The 22,106-nt window shown below is 44.5% G+C and overlaps 1 protein-coding gene across 3 annotated transcripts in view; it reads left to right on the top strand.

The window, feature by feature from the left end:
• The window catches only part of Rapgef4 (Rap guanine nucleotide exchange factor 4), a 260,347-nt gene that overhangs the window by 196,782 nt on the left and 41,459 nt on the right, over positions 1-22,106 (top strand). For all 3 annotated transcript variants that reach the window (XM_057754500.1, XM_057754498.1, XM_057754501.1), the window contains 7 exons: positions 6,686-6,770; positions 7,276-7,336; positions 9,257-9,333; positions 9,672-9,818; positions 11,657-11,772; positions 16,912-17,000; positions 19,802-19,880. In XM_057754500.1, coding sequence (XP_057610483.1) covers positions 6,686-6,770; positions 7,276-7,336; positions 9,257-9,333; positions 9,672-9,818; positions 11,657-11,772; positions 16,912-17,000; positions 19,802-19,880 — 654 coding nt within the window. The remainder of the gene's footprint in view (positions 1-6,685; positions 6,771-7,275; positions 7,337-9,256; positions 9,334-9,671; positions 9,819-11,656; positions 11,773-16,911; positions 17,001-19,801; positions 19,881-22,106) is intronic.

The raw sequence follows: 22,106 nt of genomic DNA, 5'->3' as shown, positions 1-22,106 counted from the left end.
TTAATGATAGGCAGCACGTATTAAGTGCCTGTGTGCTAGGCACTGGGCTAAATACTTCTTTAATTCCTTTCTCTCAACCAACAGAGGGGTAGTTAATGCACATACTTCCCACCTTATAGATTAGGACCAGAAGCTTAGGCAAACGCTGTTGCCTGTGGTTATCCAGACCGTGGTAGACTACGAATTTGATCCAGATGTCTAACTCTGGTGCTGTGTTCCACCTGCCATGGTCCTAAAGGGTCTCAAAATGGCTTTGTAGGTTGTTATGTCTTGGGCATTGGTGAAGAACGACATCATGGAAATTGGATTTTAAAGTAGTTATTACAAGATTTCCTCATCTCATTAAATCATTCCTCTATAAATCTGAAATACGAGCATAACACATTCAATAAATTGTTACCATGTAGAATAGAATGTAAGTGTACCATCTGCTGTAGAGAACGTGTTCTACTTTGAGAGAGGTCCTGATGATTCTTCTGTCTATAAAGGGTTATTGTAATAATGGATATTATTCTTTCCTCATAGGCTTCAGGAGCCTCTTATGTGTATCTGGTGCACTGAGTTCTGCTCTGTGTTGTCAGTAGCAGAGTCCACATGGTTGGGTGTGACATTGTCAAAACTGATGCCACAGAAATGAAGTGACTTATGATTCATATTTCCAGATTAAATATAGGATGTCCAACTAAATTTAGATTTCAGGTAAACAATGCTTTCTTAAAATTATATATGCTTCATGCATTTATTTTTTGAGACAGAGTTTCACTTTGTAAACCAGGATGGCTTCAAACTTACAGATACCTGCTGGCCTCTGTCTCTGGAGTGCTGGGACTAACAGGGTTCACAACCATGCCTGGCTCTCATGCATATTGCTAAAAACTGGTCCCTAGCCGGGCGGTGGTGGCGCACGCCTTTAATCCCAGCACTTGGGAGGCAGAGGCAGGCGGATCTCTGTGAGTTCGGGACCAGCCTGGTCTACAAGAGCTAGTTCCAGGACAGGCTCCAAAACCACAGAGAAACCCTGTCTCGAAAAACCAAAAAAAAAAAAAAAACTGGTCCCTGACTTGGAATTATTAATAGGATTCTCTTTACAGATGTCTAGAAGAGGTACTGGAAAACTTAAGTAAGAACAAACCACAATTGGGAGGAACCATTTTACTCCATCAGCACCACACACAAGATGTAGTGACTCACATTTGAATAACACTGGGTATTTTACATGGTGACCTCACATCCTTCATCCCTTTGAAGCATTAAATAATTCTACAATCTCTACATGGCTAATTATAACTTTCTGTGTTCAGAAGAAGTTGTGCTTGATGGAGGTCAAGGGCTTCTCTTGTTTGATTCTTTCCTTCCTACAATGTTGCTTCGCGTTTCTCCTTTCTAGTAGAGTTAATAAATTAGGATAGAATGACAGAAGAAGGAGGAGGAAAAGGAAGAAAGGAAGGAAGGAAAGAAGGAAGAAAGGAAGAAAGAAGAGGATGAGGGTAAGGGGAAAATGGGATAATTCAACTATCCCAGATAAGAACTGACAGTTTACTGAGAAAAAAAGTAAAGCTAACAATATGTCCTTGTAGCACCTCTGAAAGTTTACATTTTCTATTGTATCCAAAGGCAGAGTGTGAGCTTTCCATCTGAATCCTTCCTAATTTTGTTGTGTCCTCCTTCACTTAATACTTGGGTATTTCAAAGGAAAATATCAGTAGTTGTACTTATTACAAAGTTTAATGTTAGGGGCTGTAGAGATAACTCAGTGGCTAAGGGAACGTAACTGCTCTTGTAGAGGACTGTAGTTTAGTTCTTATCCCTTCATGGTGACTCACGACTGCCTGTAATCCCAGTTCCAGAGGTTCTGACAACCTCTTCTGGGTTTCTTGGGCTCTGGGTACCAGGTAGGAACATGGTGCTCATACACACATGTAAGAATTCACCCATACACAGAAGATAAAAACAAATAATTCTTTCTTTTTATAAATAGTAGATTGTTCTTGTAAGACATTTTCTGGAAAAATATTAGGCATATTTTATTCCTGAGCTCAACCAAACACCTTGTCCTAAAAGCATTTAGGGTGTAGAGTCTCTGACTTACGGAACTGGGGCCCCATGTCTTATGGGATGGCACTCTTTCTTACAAGCAGAAAGTTTTTGCTGTTTCCTGGGAGTTTATAGTGGTTTCTAATCTCATAGAGACATGCAGAGCCCCACTACATAGACTTGCCAGTTAGAACGAAAAATAGCTATTCACATCTAGCAAATTTCTCTATGGTTAATTTGAGAGGGTGGCAGCTGGGCAGGGTATTTCACTGTTAGTCACAGGTAATGCCCCTGACATGCATGAAGAAAGGTATTGGGAGGTGGAAAAAGCAAGCAAGCAACAACAGTAACCTGTTTCTCTAGACAAGAGCACAGACCCCTACCACACTTGGAAGAAGTAAGATTTATGCAGTCTCAAGAGCACCTGAAAGTGATGGGAGGCTAAAACGTTGACGTACAAGTAGAGTGTCAGGTGGATGGTGGTAAAATCCTCCATCAGAAACGAACGTCCCTCCAGAGGTAAACAAAGCACTTGTTGAAAACTAGAAGCTTAAACATGACTTGCGCTTGTGTTCTATTGTTGACTTCCTTGAGTGCTGTCCACACCAATCTGGGTCTACCAGATGGCAGGTCTACTGGAACCAGTTTATTTGCTTTCTCAGCTGCATATTGTCCCGTTCCCCCAACCCCTAGCCATGCCTACATGCTTCTGGGTAAATGGGTGAATCCCTCATTTTACCCACATCCCAAGAGCTGAGGAACTGCCCCTGACCTTGATAAATTCCTTGATAAAGCGGTATTTACCAGCAGTGTCCAATATCACCTGAGCCCGCCCATCCTTTAATGTACAAACTGCTTCTCCCTCCATCCTCGTTTATTATCTTGTCTGTAACTAGACATCAGTGCCAGAATGCAGCGCTTGCAGAAACTAGGCCTTTCCCCAGCGGGATGCGCAAATCCACATCAGTCTGGCACCACGCAGGTTTGTAAAGAAACAGGGATGCCTGACATCTCTCCCTGTGACATCCGGAGAAGGACAAGTAAAGACCAGGGACATTCACCAGCAGCCACTCAGAACATCCAGAGAGTCAATTCACTTCCCCGGCCTTGTAGGTTCCCCTTCTGAAGGTCCATGGGAGTTATCACCTCCCCCCACGCACCCCATTTCCTTTTCCTCTTAAAAGCCAAATTGCCTTCAGCCCTTGGGACCCTTTCATGGCCATTTGAACAGGCTGGAGACTAATTTGTAGGATCGCTTCTCCATTTCCTCCTGTCACCCCCATAAAGACCAAAGCACGAAAGGTGCCTAATGCCACTATTCGCTATGAGAGACCCGCTTTTAAAACTATGACTTTGTTCAGAGGTTGTGGTGGGGAAGGTTCAGTGTTAGATGTTCTCAGGTGCTCTTTGAGGGCTTGGGGCAGATCAAGGGAAGTAGCTCCATCTGAGAGCAAGAGTGGGGAGACGAACCTTCCCAAAGACGCTAGATGGCACAGCAGCCTTGAGCTGGTGCCCTTGGGAGCAGCCGGGTGTGTTGTGACTACTCCTACAGCTGGCCGACATTGAGATTCACTCAGGCTAGGAGAGGGATTCACGTTTTGATTTGCTTAGGTGGGTGCAGGTTGACGAGACTGATTTTAGCTTCGTCTGGCTTCCTAGCATTAACCTCAACTGTCAATCCTAATGACATGTTGAGGCCCCAGAGGGACAGGGTCCTGGCTCTGGGCAAATCTCTTACGAAAAAAAATTTTTTTTTTTAATCACTTGTGAATTGTGAATAGACTCGTTTTTAAGAAGTAAGTCTCTTCCTGTCTTGCAACCCTGACTTCTCTTACCTCATTACAGCACTTGCTGTATACAGGACCAAAGAGCTCCTGGCAACCTCCGTGTCTTGCCAAATGGCAGCAGCCAGCCTGGTCATTTCATTGAACACTTCAGACCATGGAATTGTTTTGTTGTTGTTGCTGCAATGTTTTTCTTTTTTTTTTTTTTCCATTCTTTTGAAAGCTAGCCCGTGTTTAGACATTGTTTGATTTGGTTTCAAAGGACCCCCCCTCCCCACGTATTTCACCACAGCACTTGGTCAGTCCCTGCAGAAGGTATTATTCCCATGGGTTGGTTACTGGAGATAGATGGCCAGGGCTGGGGCAGGCTACCACTCAGGTTTCTGTATTCTAGTGGTACCCCACGAAAGCCTTTCCTGCAAGCAGTAAGGTGGACCTCTCTACTAGGTTTCTTCCCAGCAGGCTCTGCTTCATGAGAGATATGTGGGATCAAAGAGGTCATGCCTCTACTTCCCATTTATTGCTAAGATAAAGAGTATTTCTCCAGCCTGAGGCTGTCCAGTCTTTCCCTCTGTTTTAGACAAACATCTAGGAACAACTGTGCTGTCACAGCTGAAGTCAAGAAGCCCAAACAGCGGGACCTCTCTGCTCTGCTCCTCCGGCTGAAGAGCTGTAATCCTATTATGCCTACCTGGGCTTTCCCCCATGGCTGCCTCTATGGCCGCAGATGCATGGGGCTGACTTAATTGACTTTTAAATCCCCAAGGGTACTCGCTGCAAAATCCCCATGTGTAAGTCAAGTGGTAGATTGGGCACTTGCTAAGAGGGCTTGGCTCCTTTGGCACCCCTGGGGCCCCAGCGTCTCTTCAGTGTCTTTTGAGGGTCTGCACTTCCCAGGTGACACGGCTAAGCGCTAGATCAGTGTGCCATTGTGTTCTTCAGTGATGATCCTTGGAAGGAAATGAATGTGGTCGGCATCTCCCAAGTCCTGGATTTCGTGTTTGTGCAGTTAGGATTAATAAACAGGTCATCTTCCTTTGAGTCTGCGTAAAAAGGACGTAGAATTCTTTTGTTCATGACAAAGCTGACCTTATGAAGGTCATGTGTGAGTTCTAATGTTTTCTTCCCCCAGCTGTCTCCAAGTAAGCCTGACACTTGTGTGATTCTGTGTTTGCAAACTTATTTAATCCAGCTACCCATTCCAGCTACCCATTCCAGCATATTTACAACGCAGTTCGGAACACTCCACAATTGATTTAAGTCCCAGATGTAAATTTCTGGACTAAACGCCATACTCTGCCTTAAGTTTGTTTCACTTTGGTTTGAGGTTTGGGTAGCATGTTGCTGGGTTTTGTTTTCCACTTACACGAATAACTATGAAGGTTCGTTAACACCCACGGCTCCGCGTAAATGTCGCATCTCTCTCAAGAAGGAACCATCTCTGGTTTTCCCATGGAAGGTTAAAGGGATGATATTGCTGCGATAAAAGACCATACCAACACAATTAATAAAAGAAAGCTCACAGTTCCGGAGGGTTAGAGTCCGGGACCGTCATGGTGGGGAGCATGGCAGCAGCAGGCAGGCAGGCAGGCACTGGAGCAGTAACTGAGAGCTGCCATGTTGAAACAAATCCACAAGGCAGAGAAAGCTAACTGGGAATGGCATGGACTTTTAAAACCTCAACCCCACCCCAGTGACACACCTCTTTCAACAAAGTCACACTTCTTAAGCCTTCCCGAATGGTTCTACCTACTGGAGACCAGGAGTTCAAATACAGGATCCTGTGGGGGGCCACTCCCATTCATCCCCACAGATGATGAATGTCACTGCACACGCCTTTTCTCTAACTTCCCAGCCTTCTCAGGATTAATAACCTAGCTACAACTTTCAAGAACATGTTAGTATTTTTGGTTGTGAGCCTAGCCTTTAACGGCTGAGCCATCTCCCCAGAAGCCGGGCGGTGGTGGAACACGCCTTTAATCCCAGCACTCGGGAGGCAGAGGCAGGCGGATCTCTGTGAGTTCGAGACCAGCCTGGTCTACAAGAGCTAGTTCCAGGACAGGCTCCAAAACCACAGAGAAACCCTGTCTCGAAAAACCAAAAAAAAAAAAAAAAAACAAAAAAGAACATGTTAGTCAGACTTCCTTATATTGCAAGGAACATTAAAAAAAAACCAAATTACTGACTAATCTTATTATCATTAATGTTATTGAATGCCCTTAGTGGCTCCAAAATAATTTTAGACACAAAAAGCGTTTAGGAATTTATTCAAACGTCTTATGCTAAAAATAACCCCCTACTTCATACATCAGAAGTATATTTCTAACTTTATATAGTACTAAGTTTTGGCATTAAAAAAATTTAGTAACACAAATCATTCCGTATTGGAGTCCTCTGGGAGGCATATCGAGTGTAACCTAGAACAGTAAAAGCAGCAATGTTACCCTTTCGTTAGGCTAAGATCCTACGCCAGAGTTCAGGGAATGTGAATCCATTGTCAAGTTCATCAACCAAGTGTCCCCTTGTTAGAGGCAAGTTTTATCATTGTTGATGAAGGATGTAATAAGAAACAAAGTTTTAGAATTATGTATGAAGTGTCAGGTAAGTTAACCAATGACCGTGTAGGGCTGATTGTCCCCCTGAGATTGGAAGGAAGAGGAGCCTGGGTACATGCAGCTCCTCCCATATCCTTCCCACTAGTGAGTACATTCACTTCTGGTACCTTGGGGATTGTTATGGCACAATGTCTCCCTCAGTCAGCATCTTCCCATGTAGAACAAACCCCTGGACATGTTACTGACCGCGGGATCTGTTTCCTTATTTGAATCTTGTATAACAACATGTTTCGTCATTGTCTTTCTTTGTAGGCCTGGCCAGAGGACTGTGGATGACCTAGAGATTATCTATGATGAGCTTCTTCATATCAAAGCCTTATCCCATCTTTCTACCACAGTAAGTCTCTCTTAGTCAAGCTGTGACACATGGGCATACATTCAAACACTGTACACACACAAATAAATTAATTAAAATTTAAAAAAATCACAGACCAACAACAAAAAACAGTATCTGAGCCTAAGAAATGACTCAGCGTGGGTATAGGTACAGACCTGATGTTCGAACTCCATTCCAGCAATCCTCACAGTGGAAGGAAAGAGCAAACTATCACGCATGTTTACTGTGGCCTGCTGGCACCCCACAAGATCAATAAATGCCACCCAGGGGCTGCCTGGTGGGAATTTGTTATAAGTGTTTCTATTGTTTTAGTATAGACCTTGAGATCCCAGCAGCAAAGATCCCAGTCTAGTGAAAGTAGTTCTGGATGACGGGAGTTTTGTATAAACAAGGTGAGAGAGACAGCTTGAGGTGAGCCTGGGGACAGCAGCTCACGGGTGTCCGCACAAAACACGAGCGCCCTCTCCTTTACCTCGCCTTCCCACAGCCCTTCCTTTCCTTCTAGGTGAAGCGGGAGTTAGCAGGGGTTCTCATCTTTGAGTCTCACGCCAAAGGAGGAACTGTGCGTAAGTGTGAGCCCCAATGAAGTACTGTGCCTGGCCGCACCGAGTGCTATTCAAGGTCAATGTCGTACTCTCCCTGTTGACCCCAACCTGGAAGGATGGCACGGGGCACTCATCCTTCTCTGGACCTGTGGCTATTCCAGCTGCATCCGTTAATTTGAAGTCCGATGGTTTCCCAGCACCATCTGTGTACCACTTGCCTGCCTGGTCCTCCTGGCTGTCTACCCACTGGTTCAACAATGTCTAAAATGGTGGGATGAAGTCTCTGCTCTGCTCACAGGGCTGTGGGTGGTAGCTTCTTTGGCGACTTCATTTCAACCTATGGATTTGGAAGAACTAATTTGGGACTGGGGGATAATTCAGTTAGCAGAGCATTTGCCTAGAACATGTGAAACAGTCCCTAGGTTCCTAACCCCAGCCCTGCATAAACCCCAGGGGATCAGGGGATGGACGTAGGAGGGTTTGAAGTTCACAGTTATCCCTGGCTATATAGCAAGTTTGAAACCAGCCTGGGCTACATAAAAGCCAGTCACAAAAAAAGTTTAAATTAACTTTTTAAAGAACTAGCTTGGCTTATGAAATTTCCTGTTACAGTTAAAGTCTTGTGTTTCATGGGCTTCTTTACTTTGCACCATGGGCTCCAAGCCCAGGAGGATTTCTTGGCCTCAGATACTTCCACCGTGTCAATCACATGGGGCATCTAAGATCCAAGCTCTCACCCAACCCTGTGCTCATACCTGGAGGCAAGAAACTCTGGTACCAATAGAGACGAGCAGTGTTCCCAAAGCTGGTCTTTCTGCTAGTCCTACAAAATCCTCCCACAGCTGGGGTTAAGGCCAGGAAATGCCCTCTTGTCTAATCAGTGGCAGAATCAGGAGATGAATCAGCAGGCAAAGGTTCTCAGGGGTTCTGTGCCAAAGAGAAAATGACAGCTAGGTATAAATGGGCACTTCCTAAACCCGGTGACACAGAACACTTTGCTAGTCGACATCAATGAGACAAACTTCCAGGAAAGTGTTGCTCTTTGGTAGCTACATCACAATAGTTAAAATTAAATGGGAAATGTGAATTATAGACACAAAATGCGTTTTGAAAAATCGTATCTTAAAATATGTTATTTTTGGTCATTAGGAGTCTTGTTTCTAACTCTGTCACCTCTGTCAGCAAGAGACTGATTTCTTTGCCTTTTCAGAATCACATTCCTATTTTTTTTAATTTTTGTCTCTTAATTCTTTTTCATCTAATTCAATTTTTGCTTGTCTTTTAATTCTTTCATTCATATCCACTCATTGTTTCCACTGTATTATAAAATGTTTATGTTTTGGATGAAAACACAGACTATTGAAATATTTTCCTTTTTATCAAACACTCCGTCTCACAACAGTTTAAATGTTTTCCAAACAATGAAACTGCCCACTCCAACTGCCTCATGCCCCTTCCTTCAGTCTGCCCTTCTCTCATTCCCCCTGGGGGTTCCTACTCTGAATATCTTAGTTATCATCTAACCAATTGAAAGCATATGTGGAGGTATATATTTATCAACATGTGACAGCACTGATTTGCATGTTTTCAAACTTTACATTACTGGTCAGGTCACTTTTAAAACCTATTTTCTACGGCACAATGCTTTATGAGTTGTGGGGAAAACATGCATTCCATTAGGAAATGGCTGGTTGGTAAATTGATACCCAGGAAACACCTGCCTTTCAGGGCAGAGCAAATCGTACCGTCTCTTGTCCTTTCATGCTCCATAGAAAGACAATAATATTCCACCTGAATTAGTTAGGATTTGCCAGTAATTTTTTTTTTTGTATTTTATGTATGTGTAATCCTGGGGACTTAAAAGTGATGATTTGATAAGCTGTAATTTATATTGATGTGCTTCTATTCTTGTCATAAGTCTCTTTATCTTTTTGTGTCTAGTGTTTAACCAGGGGGAAGAAGGTACCTCCTGGTACATTATTCTAAAAGGATCGGTGAATGTAGTCATTTATGGCAAGGTATATATCTATATATATCTTTTTTTTTGAAACTTAATTGTGTTCCATTTGCTAGTGTGTCTCTAAGTAGTAACAAACGTTGCTGCAATCAAACTTACCATGGCATTGTTACTACCTGTAGAAAAGACATAATTTCATCTTTGATCATAAATTTTCTCAATTATTGCACTCAGCCATTCATTGACTGTATTTACTCCGTGAAAGAAAAATCGAGCCATTTTAATTTGATTATGTAATACTAGATGCAGCCCATTTATATACACGGTGTTTGGGGGGTGTTTGGAGGTGAGGAAGGAGGGTGTCTGCCCCGTTTTATCTGAATGTCCTGCTCTCCCCAGGGTGTGGTCTGCACCCTGCACGAGGGAGATGACTTTGGCAAGTTAGCTCTTGTGAATGATGCCCCACGAGCGGCCTCCATTGTCCTCCGAGAAGATAACTGTCACTTCCTAAGAGTCGACAAGGAAGACTTCAACCGGATTTTGAGGGTGAGTTGAGAGCCCACACATGGCAGAAGGATATCCTGTTTTCCCCCTTCCTGAAGAAGAAAGGGTTTGAGTGGATTGTTCACCCCACAGGACTGCGGCAAAGGGATGCTTGAACCAAGGGCCTTAGCTGTGACACGGCCCTGCTCCGTGTGCTGGTGTACAGTCTGGAGACCAGCAGCAGACATCCAATATTTTTCTGTATCAAACACTTCTACATGTGCCTATATGGCTCCATATGAATGGATAATAATAGCAGTTGCCTTAGCAAAATATCAAAGTCTAATAAGTTTCTCACTGCTCTTGATTTCATCCTTTTTTATGCCCTTTTCTACCCTACTGTCCAGCAGAATGGCAGCTTCCCTCAGACCCATGTCTTCTCTATGGTCCATGTCCTAACTCTTCCCACTTCCGAGCCATTCTCATATCTAATCTCCTATCTCATACCTTGATTTACTGAGTGCTTGTCAGTGGAAATTAATGCCTAATCTAGTGATCCAATGAAGTATATTCATCTGCCAGGTGGTGGTGGCGCATACCTTTAATCTTACCAGCACTCAGGCGGTAGAGGTAGGCAGCTCTCTGTGAGTTTGAGGTCAGCCTGATCTACAAAACAAGTTCCAGGACAGCCAGGGTGACACAGAGAAACCCTGTCTTGAAAAACAAAACAAATAAAACAACAAACGATAATAATGATGATGATAATGAATAATGAACTAATAGTAATAAAATTTATACCTTTGAATAATATAGAAAAAGGTGTCATAGGAATCTGATTTTATCCTTATCTAGTGTCATTTAAAATGGAGGCAAAATATTATTATTGACAGGCTAGCCTCAAAATCTCTTCCATGAGGCTGTGAGTTTAATAAATAAATATTAAGAAAAAGTAGTAAAATTTTCAGAGTGACTATTTTAAAATATATTAAGGTTTAGGTGAACTTGACTAACTCTGGCGTTTATACCCATGAGGTTACACTCTGCCAAAAAATTATTTGAGAGAGTCATATTTGGACCGTTTTTATTCCTTACATCATTTATAAAGCCGTGCAAAACAACTGAAAAGGGCTTGGATCACATTTCAGTTTGATTTTGAAAGAACTGTTGCTTGGGCTTCGGAAGATGGCTCAGTCTGTAAGGGCTTGCTGCACGAGCCGGAAGCCTTGGGTTCAGATCCCCAGAACTCACCTAAGAACCCAATCACAGTAGCGTGCATCTGTAGCCCTGGAGCTGGGAAGGAGACAGGCGGACCCCTGGGGTTCGCTGGCCAGACAGTCTAGTTGAGTCAGAGAGCTCCAGGTTGGGTGAGCTACTCTGTCTCAAAGAATAGGTGGAGAGCGGCTGAGGTGTAGACCTCTGGTTTCTGCCTGTACACCTGCACAGGTGGAGTGCACACAAAGGAACATGGATGCACACACATCCCACATGTGTCAAAATCAAAACAAAGCAGTTGCTTATTTAGATAGAAGGGTCACTCCTAAGGATCATGGAAAAGGACTTTGCTGAAGCTCAGTGCTGTTTGCCACATATTTCTAGGAAAAACAAATGCTCTGGTTCTCAGTTAGCCTGCTCCGTGCCCTCCCAGAGATTTACCACCACCACACCAGGCCCCTCCGGAGATTTTCTGAGACTAGGGTAAAAAAGCAGTTTTCAGACCATATGCTTCAAACCTCATCTGGTCCTCCCTCTGACCGTTCCAGCCCTTGACTTTGAAAATGGCTTAATTTGTAGACGCGACAATTAACATCACAAGCGCCAAATGAGTTTCTGAAGCTTTGGAAATTTCTGTCATTGTCTGAGTGAACGGCAGCATCTGTATGTGGTATAATTTGTGTTTGCAGGACGTTGAGGCGAATACAGTCAGACTTAAAGAACATGACCAAGATGTCTTGGTGCTGGAGAAGGTCTCAGCGGGGAGCAGAGCTTCTAATCAAGGAAACTCACAGCCTCAGCAAAAGTATGTTTGCATCCAACACTGTAATTGCCAGACTATGATTAACCTTTCACATGGTATCATGTCTACAATAGCGTGTTCTCCCTTTTTGTGGAAGATGGCAGTGTATGACTTTTTTTTTCCCTCTATTGACTAATCACACATCTTGTGGCATATAATGTATCCATTTCTGGCACTGCATTGAGCTTGGTGCTGTGTAGAGCAATGCCAGAGAGAATATTGTCCTTCCCCGAAGCCTCTCCCTCCACACTGTTCAGCCATAATAGCTTCAGAAAGAAGACCCCTCGAGAACAATGCAAGGAGGCATTGCCAGGCAGCTCAGGGCGCAGGCCCCAGGGATGAGAATCTGTGCTATCTGAATATCCGAGGGAGGTTTCTCAGAAAGCGTTTTCATCTCGTTATCAGAGCGACTAAGCATCATGGATGAAGCTCTGAGGTTGAATAGAAACCGTGTGCTATCTCACGGGCTTCCTGGGTCCTCATTCTCGCCAGCATCAAGTAGGAATCTCACTTCGCAATTCCTTAGGCTTCTTGTTTAACGCGAGTTGTTCCCAGTCCGGCTGGGTTCAGCGTCAGCTCTTGCTGTAGCTCCCTACCTCAGACTGTGTCATGAAATGTACCCACATTTGAGCGCCGAGACAAGAGACTTAGAGACGCGCCTCTAGGAAATCAGGGCTTCTGGGTTTTTAAGTGGGGATTAATTTTCAATCTGTGTGTAAGAAAAGCAAATGAATGTCTATTTGCTCAAGAAACATCACCAAATAATATGTTGAAAGAGCGTTTTCCTTTGTTGCCAAGGAAAGTGGGGCTCCCTTTATCAGAGCGCTCACCAAAACTGATGAATTTCTATTGTTTCGACTAAAAGCCTATGACTCAGATGTTTTCATCTGGATAAGTCAACACAGTTGAGAAGGCAGGAAGAAACGTATTATTAAATAAGCACAATATGTTTTGCAAATTTTGTCGAATCCTCACAACAACCCCCTCTAGTTGGCAGTTGGTTTGCTCGAGGACTCAGGACACATATGACTCCTTAAAGCAGTGGTCCTCGGCCTTCCTAACGCTGCGACCCTTGAATACAGGCCCTCATGTCGCGGTGACATCCCCCCCCTCCAGCCATAAAGCTGTTTTCACTGCTATTTCGTAATTGTGATTTTGCTACTTTTATGAATCAAGATGTGAGTATCTGAGCTGTAGGACGTCTGATATGTGACCACGACCCCAAAGGGACCCCCAGGAGCCTGAGAACTGCTGCCTTAAAGGGAAGTGCAGCCTGACCGGCTTTCTGCTCCTCTCACTTTCTAGCTTATAGTAACAAAACGGAGTGGTAGGGTCCCTGGCTCCACGGGTCCCCAAATACTCAGAGAGTCGGGGATTCATCTGAACATGCCCGTGTGTTTCCCCCTACGGTTGTTCTTTAAAAACAATACAGAATGGCGGCTCTTTATATCACATTTTCTCTTCAGTGAATATGTGGTGCTATCAGCAACCTAGAGCAAATCAAAGAATGTGGGAAGGTGCATGCATGCTCTTCCGCACGAGGGACCGGGACAGCTGCATGTTTTGATATCAGTGTGCATGCTGGTACCAAGAGCAACTGAGTGATAACTAGGTAAACGGTGAACTTCAATGCTGCAAGCCAATAGAGTTTAAAGGGGGTGCCCTTAGAAAGAACTGCATCAGAATCTGTTCTTTCGCTTACCAAACTCTAAGCTTCCCTTCCAGATTTCTCTATTGCTTATTAATTATCTTTGCTTTTATCTGTTCTTTTTGTGCCGGAGATAGTACCCAGGGTTTCATAAATGCTAGATAAGAACTCTCCCACTGCGCTATGGTCCCAGCTCTTTTACCTGTTATTATCCATTTTTGATAGTTATCTTTGTAGCCTACTGAGGAAGATGACAACAACAATTTTTTTGTGTGTATGAGGGTTTATGCTACTTCCAAGATTTTTATTTACAGCTAGATGATTTTGCAGATGACTACTTCTTTAATACTGTCTCATGTCTCAGGGAAAATGTGCTATCTGGAAAATTCTCTTTAACTTTAAAACATTTGATCAAAAAGTGCCCTTGAGGCCTCTGTTTACCTTTTGCATATACAAAGGAGGAATCAAAAGCCTGTGTTTATTATAAGTCTTCTATTGTGAGTGCCTTCCAATTTTATAAATTCAGTGGAATGAAAAGCTGAACTAAAGGCGATATCAAAGAAGACACCATGTGTCTTACATTTATTTTAGTATCATATCAATTTTTCATTTGCATCCTGTCATCCAGTCCAAATTTCTTATATAATTCAAAAATAATGCACCTGTGCAAGCTATTTATGAAATGCCACTCACTGAGTACCAAACAATACACCACACATTTCCTAAAGAATGGAAAGCTGATCTCTCAAGGGGTCACATTTCAAGACCTACCAGAGCTAAAAGGACAGTCCCTGTAAGTAAAATTTATGACTGATGTTCTCATCGACTTCGACAACATGCCAACAACCATGTCTGCAGAGAGACATATAGTCGAGGGTATCTGTCTGCAGAAATTGTTCCTTTTGAACTCGGAGAACATCGTCTTCTTGGTAGCAATGATGTTATTTTTCTGATTTACCTTCTTCCCCCTGAGAAAACCAGCTTAGTTGATGTCTACCTGTTAAGCTTTCAAAACTGCCTGACTCTGCCTAAACCACTAAATATTGAGCGTGGCATCAATGTGGATATCAAGTTAGTAGCAGTGATGACGGATTCACTGTGACATGCCCTTTGGGGGCATTTCTTGGGTGCTGGGTTGTGAGACCGTAGTAAGACAAGACCTTGAAATAACTGTCCTTTTCTGGGTGGGGCCTGCCTTTTTCTTTAGACTGATTTCCCTTGCAATGCTCTCAGCTTGGTTACAGGAAGATCCACTTTTTTGTTCCTCCTCCCCCGGCACTTGCTTTGTTTGTTCTAAATGCAGACTTGGGATTAGGAAAATATTTTCCTCTCACAAGTGTAGGACACCATGCTGGCTGATATAAGGTAGCCGGCTGGGGTGTACTTTTGACTGGAAGGAGGCAGCTTTCCTTACCAGAACCTGACAAGAGCTGCACTCTATGGTCTCAAGCACTAACGACCCCACATAACAAGGACTCGAGCAGCAGGCACCTGCCTGTTTGTGGTGTGACATAAAGCCAGAATCTGATGTTTTAGGCCAAACTGGGGCCTTCTAGAAATTTCACACCTTCTTTTTCTCTTCAGTCCCCCGTCCAAACTCCTGAGTTCTGTGGAGCTAGAGGCTAGGTAAAGAAACCACAGATCTGTACCACTAGAGGGAGGCAGTTACCAAAGAAAGATCCAGTGGGGTGTGACTGGCCAGGCAGGCCTAAAGGAGACACTTGCTCTCTATTGAGGAGACAGCCTGTGTGGCTTGCCTGCGGGTCTTTAATCTGTGTGAGCAGGCAGAGCTGCCTAAGGGAAGTCCAAACAAGGAGGACCGTTATGTAAACACAAACTGCTTCAGAATGAAAGTTCTGACAAAGGAGGCATTACCAGCGGATCTCACTCCCCTAACAACACATGACGTGACCCGACCCACGCGGTGTTCAGTTAAAGAATGTGTTGACCTCTTTAAATACAAATTGCTTTCCAAACAGAACAGGGAAGTCCCCTCGAAGAGTAAGACTCTTGGTGACATGGGGAATTTCCTGCTCAGAGTGAGCTCCTGGCAGCCAGGCCTCTCTCCACCAGGGCATCTTGCTGGATAGAAACGGGCAAACAGTCACATGCAATCGCATTCTCTAAGGCTTGCCAGTTTCCCCACCGGCAGAGCAGAGGTAGTATTAACTAGCGTGAATAAACAGGGGTGCCTATTCCAGACCCCACCTAGTTGTTGGGGCACAATAAACACAAGGCAGGTGTAGCTGCCCTGTCCACTGCCACTGCCCGTCCATTTCCTGGTTAATGTGGTCATATGGTCCTCCCCTGACAGCTCGTCTATGAATCATATTCATATGTCTGAGCTGTGGCTCAGTAGCAGAGCGCTTGCCTGGTACACACGAGGCCCTGAGTTCTGTTTCCAGGGCTGTTTCACTCGCTCTGTTTCGTATGTACAGGGTCACATTCTCTCTTCCATCCCTCCGGCAGGAGGTAAGACCCTAGTGATGCTGCAGATGCTCTTGTCTTCTTCCCACACCCCCTCCACAGTCTCAAACAGGCAGGAAAAGCGCATTGGTGAAGAAGCAAAGGAAGCAGGGTTCCCCTGAGCTCCATTCTGCCTCTGCTTTCCAAACACAAGAAAGTGTTCTTAGCATTGTGACATTCCTTTCCTGTCACTGAGCCAAGCGGGACGGCCAGGTCTAAGTTCTGACTGACACCTGCATCTTCTTCATGTCCTCTGCCCCCTACAGCTATCACTTGCTGGTTGCCCCTGTCTCCACTCTGACTTTAACTCCCATCCCATTTTCAAAGGAAACCTTCTCTCGTTGATTGGAGAGCGCCCCGAATAGATCCCCTGAAGTAATGACTAATGCAGCCCCCTAAAATAATTCAAATTTTGACATTGAATAAGTTACATGTAGCTTCCTATTTCTGATTCACTTCCCATGCCTGACGCTCTCTGGGTTTGTTTGCTCACTGGCACTTGGGGACTTTGTTTCGCTTTGTTTATTATTAGCCGAGTTCCAAGGCACACAGCAGCATGCAGCTGGAAAAGACGGAACATTCTAGAAACCGACAAGGAAATCCAGTGTGACACTGGCGTCTTCTAGGAGGGACCCATGTCTGGATAACCCAGTCCACCATCATTTTTCCCAGCAGCTCTCCTCCCTGCCCGGCCCTGCCCTGCTCCAGGGGTTATAGATTACTTTTCATTCTCTCTTGGAATAAGGCTGGCGTTCCTCAGCTCCAGCTGTGGGGGGCTGCTCTCTGAGATGGTCCCCTAGTTCCACATAGAGGGGAAAAACATTTTGAGTAACCGCTAATGTTGACTGTCTTTCCTCTGCCTTCTTGTGTTCTTGGGCTGTGCACACGGTCTCCCTCACCACGGAGAACATACTAGTCATGAGTAGTCCATATGGTATCTCAGTTTTCAAAACTATACGTCAGTAGTTCGTTTCTTGCCATGAATGCTCACTGGTGTAAAACTAATGCCCTTTTGATTTCTTGCCCAGGTATACTGTGATGTCAGGGACGCCTGAAAAAATTTTAGAGCATTTTTTAGAAACAATACGCCTCGAGCCGTCTTTGAATGAAGCAACAGGTACGCACCCACGAGAGTTTTATGTGTCCAGTAAGTCCACGTGTGGAATTGTGAGGGAGAAAACCCCAATTCTCTGTCAGTGTGTGTGTGCTGCCAAGGGAGTCCTAGAGGGGTGTCAGGTGCACTCGTTCTCAAAGAGCGTCCCTGGGTGGTGCTGAGCTCACCTGTCCCTAGCCGTGATGCAGTTTCGTTCAAGCTCATGAGGCGTAGACTTTTGTAGACATCTGTTAAAATGCCATCCAGTCCCACCCACACCCTGAAAGTGTCCGTTAGTTTGTCATAGAACATTTGCAGCTGCCCACCCCAAGGATAAACGGTTCTCTCTGTGGTGGTCTTTTTCCAGAGTGTAACTAAGTACCACCTGTGTTGGTTTACTGCCAGTACCACCTGTGTTGGTTTACTGCCGGTTGCTCTAATGCTGGGGAAAATGGCCCTGCAGTTCTGGAGGTGTAATCCAAGATGGCAGTGGTAGTAGGGCTTTGAGGGCTCTGATGAGAGTCTGTTCCATGCCTCTCAGTAGCTTTTGGTGTCCCTTGGCAATCTTTGGTATTTCTCTACATGTGGAGGTACCACCCCAGTGTCATACTGGCCAGGCCTGCACCTTGTGAGTCTTCACATGGTCTTCCTCTGTGCGTATCTGTCTCCATGGCCAGTGTCCCATTTTTAAAGGACAACAGTTATTGGCTAGAAACTACATGAGTTACTCACTTTAATTTGGTTGTGTCGTCAAAGACTCTGTTTCCATATAGGGTCATGTTTTGAGGTAGTGGGGTCAGTCCTACAACATACCTTTAGTGGATACACAGTGTAGGGAGTACCTGGAGCCTGGATGCACTAAGGAAATGAACACGGCTGGCAATGGCAGTATATCCTCCTGATGTACCAGACCGTCAGTGGGCCTTCCTACTTAAGATCTGTGAGCGTTCAAGCCTTTTGACTTCTGTGACCAGCATCAGTCAGCAAATTACTGGGACAGCCTTTTCTAGGGTATGGCTATTTGAAATAAATTTTCAAGAGTTGTTGTCCATGAATAGAGAGAAAGACCACATTGAAATGTGAGGCCGGTTGTGGTGGCATATGCCTTTAATTTCAGCACTTGTGGGGCAGAGGCAGGTAGTTCTAAGTTCTGAGTTCTAAGCCAGCCTGATCTCCCTAGTGAGTTCCAGGACAACCTGGGCTATGTAGAGAGACCCCTATCACAAGCAAAAAAAAAGTGAGGGGGAGGGGGGAGTGCTGGGTGATTGCTCATGCTGCAACCAGCTCCTCAGCCTTCAGGAACCCGTGGCCAATCTCTGCCATGGCGAATCAGAAAGTCCTGTGGGGCTGGGAATGTAGCTCATTGCTAGAGCCCTTGCCAAGTATGTTCAGGGGTGTGGGTTTGATCCCGGGCACCACAAGAACAAATAAGCAAATAAAGAGAATTTAAATGACTGTAGAGCACAGACCTTCTGGGTGGCACGAAAGGCAAAGCCAGACCAACGGTGTCCTTCTGTAATTAAAACTAAGCTCCAGACTTACGCAGGCTGAGCGTAAGAAGCCAGCCTAGAATGCCCAGTGACACCAGGGAATGGCAGCTTGACTTTACAACATACCACACTGATTACGCATACAGTGATTAAATCTTAGCCATAGACTCAGGCTTTGCAGTATAATATCGCTAAAGACATTGGATTGGAAATCTAACTTAAAATGTCACACTTCCCCCATTTTCTTGGATTTTTCGAGACAGGGTTTCTCTGTAGCTTTTTGGTTCCTATCCTGGAACTAGCTCTTGTAGACCAGGCTGGCCTCGAACTCACAGAGATCCTCCTGCCTCTGTCTCCCGAGTGCTGGGATTAAAGGCGTGCGCCACCACCGCCCATTTTCCACTCAGAAAGTTCCACAAGTCTCGACAGGTAAAGTCCACCGCACCCACCCATTCCATTTCCTTTTTTTTTTTTTTCCTTTTAATTAAAAAAGCATTGTGGGATCTGAGTTTCAGTAAAGTTCCTTCCGGGGCTTTTAGGTTTGTCTGCACACGCGTTCCCTTCGAGAATGCCTGAAAAATGTCATCCTTGCACTAAAGAAGCACCATGCGTGCCGGCGACGAAGTAAATAGAACTCAGTCCTGAGACGAGCCTTCCTTCTCTCACCCTTCCCTTCTTACCCGGCACAGAGCAGGCCGCTGCTCTCATCCACGGGCTGGCTTTTGCCATTTTCGGCGCAGCTCACAGGCCGTATCATGTCTGTTTTGGCTGAGCCCCTCGGCCCCCCAGTTCTGTGCTTTCCCTCTCTCCATTTCCCCAAGGTTCTGTCCCCCTCTCGCCTGTCTTGCCCCTTCTGGAAGGAGGTAAAAACAAAGATAAAAGAAGAGAGAGATTGCAACAAAGGTGGTATAAAATAGACAAATGGCTGTGTGTTATTTCAGCCTCATGCTCCTGTCCCGTACAAGTCTTTAATATACAAATATGTTCAACATGCAAATAATATATGTAGATATAGATATTTAGGCATATAGATTGGTGTGATAGCTCATAGTTGAGTTGCTTAGTGTTTGTAAGTTCCCAGCACAGAAAAAAAAAATTATTTGTGGCTAAAATGACCAAAGGTGCTCACACAAGGCTAACTTTTTTTATAAATCTTTTTTGCTGTCCTAAGAAATCAAATTTTGACCTCAAGCTTTGTTTGCATCATTAATTTCAGAAGAAGGCACCCCCACACAGACTCGCATACCTAAATAACCCTTAAGAAGAGGCAATAGGTCCCCTTGCTGCCTAGAGAGGACCACAAGAATGTAATCTCTTCTCTTTTCACCTTTCCAGACTCGGTTTTAAACGACTTTGTTATGATGCACTGTGTTTTTATGCCAAATACCCAGCTTTGCCCTGCCCTGGTGGCCCAATATCCTTTTGCTGTGTTAAGTGTCTACTCTCAGAAACCCCCACACGTACCCAGCCATTGCCTCGTTCCATCTGCCGAAGGTAAGTCGTGGCTTAGGCGTTGCTCTACTTTTCTCTTATCGGACTCTGAGATGCCAGCATTTTCCCCGGCTAGAAGGGCATCTGCCTGTTGTTGTCTGTGGGTTTTGCTAGGTGTATGAAGTACCAGCCAGTTTACCTCAGTGTCTCGGTCCGCTTCTCCATTGCACTAACAAAATTCCCAACACTGGGCTGTTTATAAAGAACAAAGTTGGTATAGCTCACGGTTCTGGAAGATGGAAGTTGTGGGGACCAGGCAGCTGCATCTGTCAAGACCTTTGCCCTGTGGCATTAAATGACAAAAGCAGAATTGTGGGCAGGCATGTGCAGGAGAGACAAAAGACAAAGTGTGGCTTCCTCACTTCAGAACAGCCAGTCCTCACAGTGACTCCTCAGTCCCAGAGAGTGAGACATCACTCCGCTCCCTGAAGTATTAGCCCTGCCCTCAGAGAGAGACATTAATCCATCCAGAGGACAGCACCTCCATGACTAATTGTCCCTTAAAGATCTCACTACTGCTTAAAACCTTAAATGTCATTCAGTCTTCAACCGGATGTCAGAAAAGATGAACCCAACCTAAACTGTGCACTCAGGAAGGCAAGGCTGACATTTCTTCTGAGATTGATTCCCCACCCCTATTACATAACATTGTCTTAAAACAAAGACACAGGAATAAGGGCAGTCCGCTAGGTAGACCAAAGACTGCATTTGGTTTATGGCAACTTTTCAAAAATGGTGTGAGCCAACCAGTTGGTGAGCTTGGCATTGCAGGCATCCAAAACGCTAAACTGAAGAAAGGAAGTGAATTTTGTGGGTGGGTTTTCCCTCGATTTTGGAAGAGACATGAAAGTTTATTTTCCAATTCTGCGTTATTTCTAAAGTCACAAAAGAGCTTTGACCCCTCAAACACTTTGCCCTTCTTGAGCAATTAAATATATTCAAAGAGATTGTCACTTTATTTCTTTTTTGAGCAAGCCAATCAATGCTGCTATGTTTTCCTTTCTCAGAATTCTAATTGTCCTACCTCATTCTCATTTCCTTGCTCACCCGTAATTCTCTCTGAAGTCAACAGAATGTGAGGATGGGAGATTTGAGTTGAATGCATTACTCAGAGGGAGCTGCGAGAGTAAGATTTGGGTGTTTATTTGCCTGGAAACTATATTTCCAAGTAATGACAGCTTAATGAGTCTTACCTATATTATGTATTCTTTCGGGCTCATCTTCAGTTTTGTAAAGTAAAATTAACATATTTAGGGTTTCTTCATGCTCTCTCCTCTCTATACGTGATGATCATTATGAGACCTTTGAGATTTGCTGGGAGGAAAATAAAAACCACTACTGAGCGCGCCTTGTTTTTTCTCAGTGTTAGCATGCCAGTAAGCCTAAAGCAAGAGAAACCAAAAGAACGTGAGGGTTCGGGTGGGCCAAGCCCTGGCTTTCTAACTTAAAGCTCCTACACGAAGCTTGTTCCTGTCTCTTCATTTCTTAGCTTCTCCATTTAAGCGGGACTCGGAGCGTTCATGATGCAGGCTTGTTTTGAAAAGAGCATCTCTGGAGGGAAGACTCATGCCATGCCCAAGCAGAGAGGGGTGGGGGCGATGGTGCTGGCAAGGAGAAGAAGAAAGAAAGTAAACAACACAAACAGTCATGGGGGACCTGTGTTTCTGGTGTCAATTCCTTTCTCAGCAGACTAGGGGAAGTTAGGCTATAGAAAGGGCTGTAACTAACACTACCTGGTACCTCCTGACTTCTTCCTTCCCACCGGGCTCTATGAGGACTTAAATTCTCTTCATTCTAGTTTGGATCAGCTCCGAGTTTCAGACACTCTTCTAAGAGCTTTGGACTATATACCATCACCTTGTCTGTACAAGATTCTGTTGAGTTAGCCTTTGCATTCCTTTGCAAATGTGGACCTTAGGACACACCTCCCCCCACCCCCAAATGTGGAGTTGTATCCCCAACGTTCCTCTGGAATTTATCATTTGGTTTCTCTATAATTGATCTCTTTAAAAGCTTACTTAAATTTTTAGTGATTCTATAACCTTTAATTGCAGTTTAAGAACATTTCTTGCCAGACAGTGATGGTGCACACTTTTAATTCCAGCACTTGGCAGGCAGAGGCAGGTGGGTCTCTGTGAGTTCAAGGACA

The sequence above is a fragment of the Chionomys nivalis genome, chromosome 22 (assembly GCF_950005125.1).
Source record: "Chionomys nivalis chromosome 22, mChiNiv1.1, whole genome shotgun sequence".
NCBI classification, from domain to species: Eukaryota; Metazoa; Chordata; class Mammalia; order Rodentia; family Cricetidae; genus Chionomys; species Chionomys nivalis.
The sequence above is the reverse complement of the archived record's forward strand: the minus strand, read 5'-3'. Positions and strand labels throughout refer to the sequence as shown.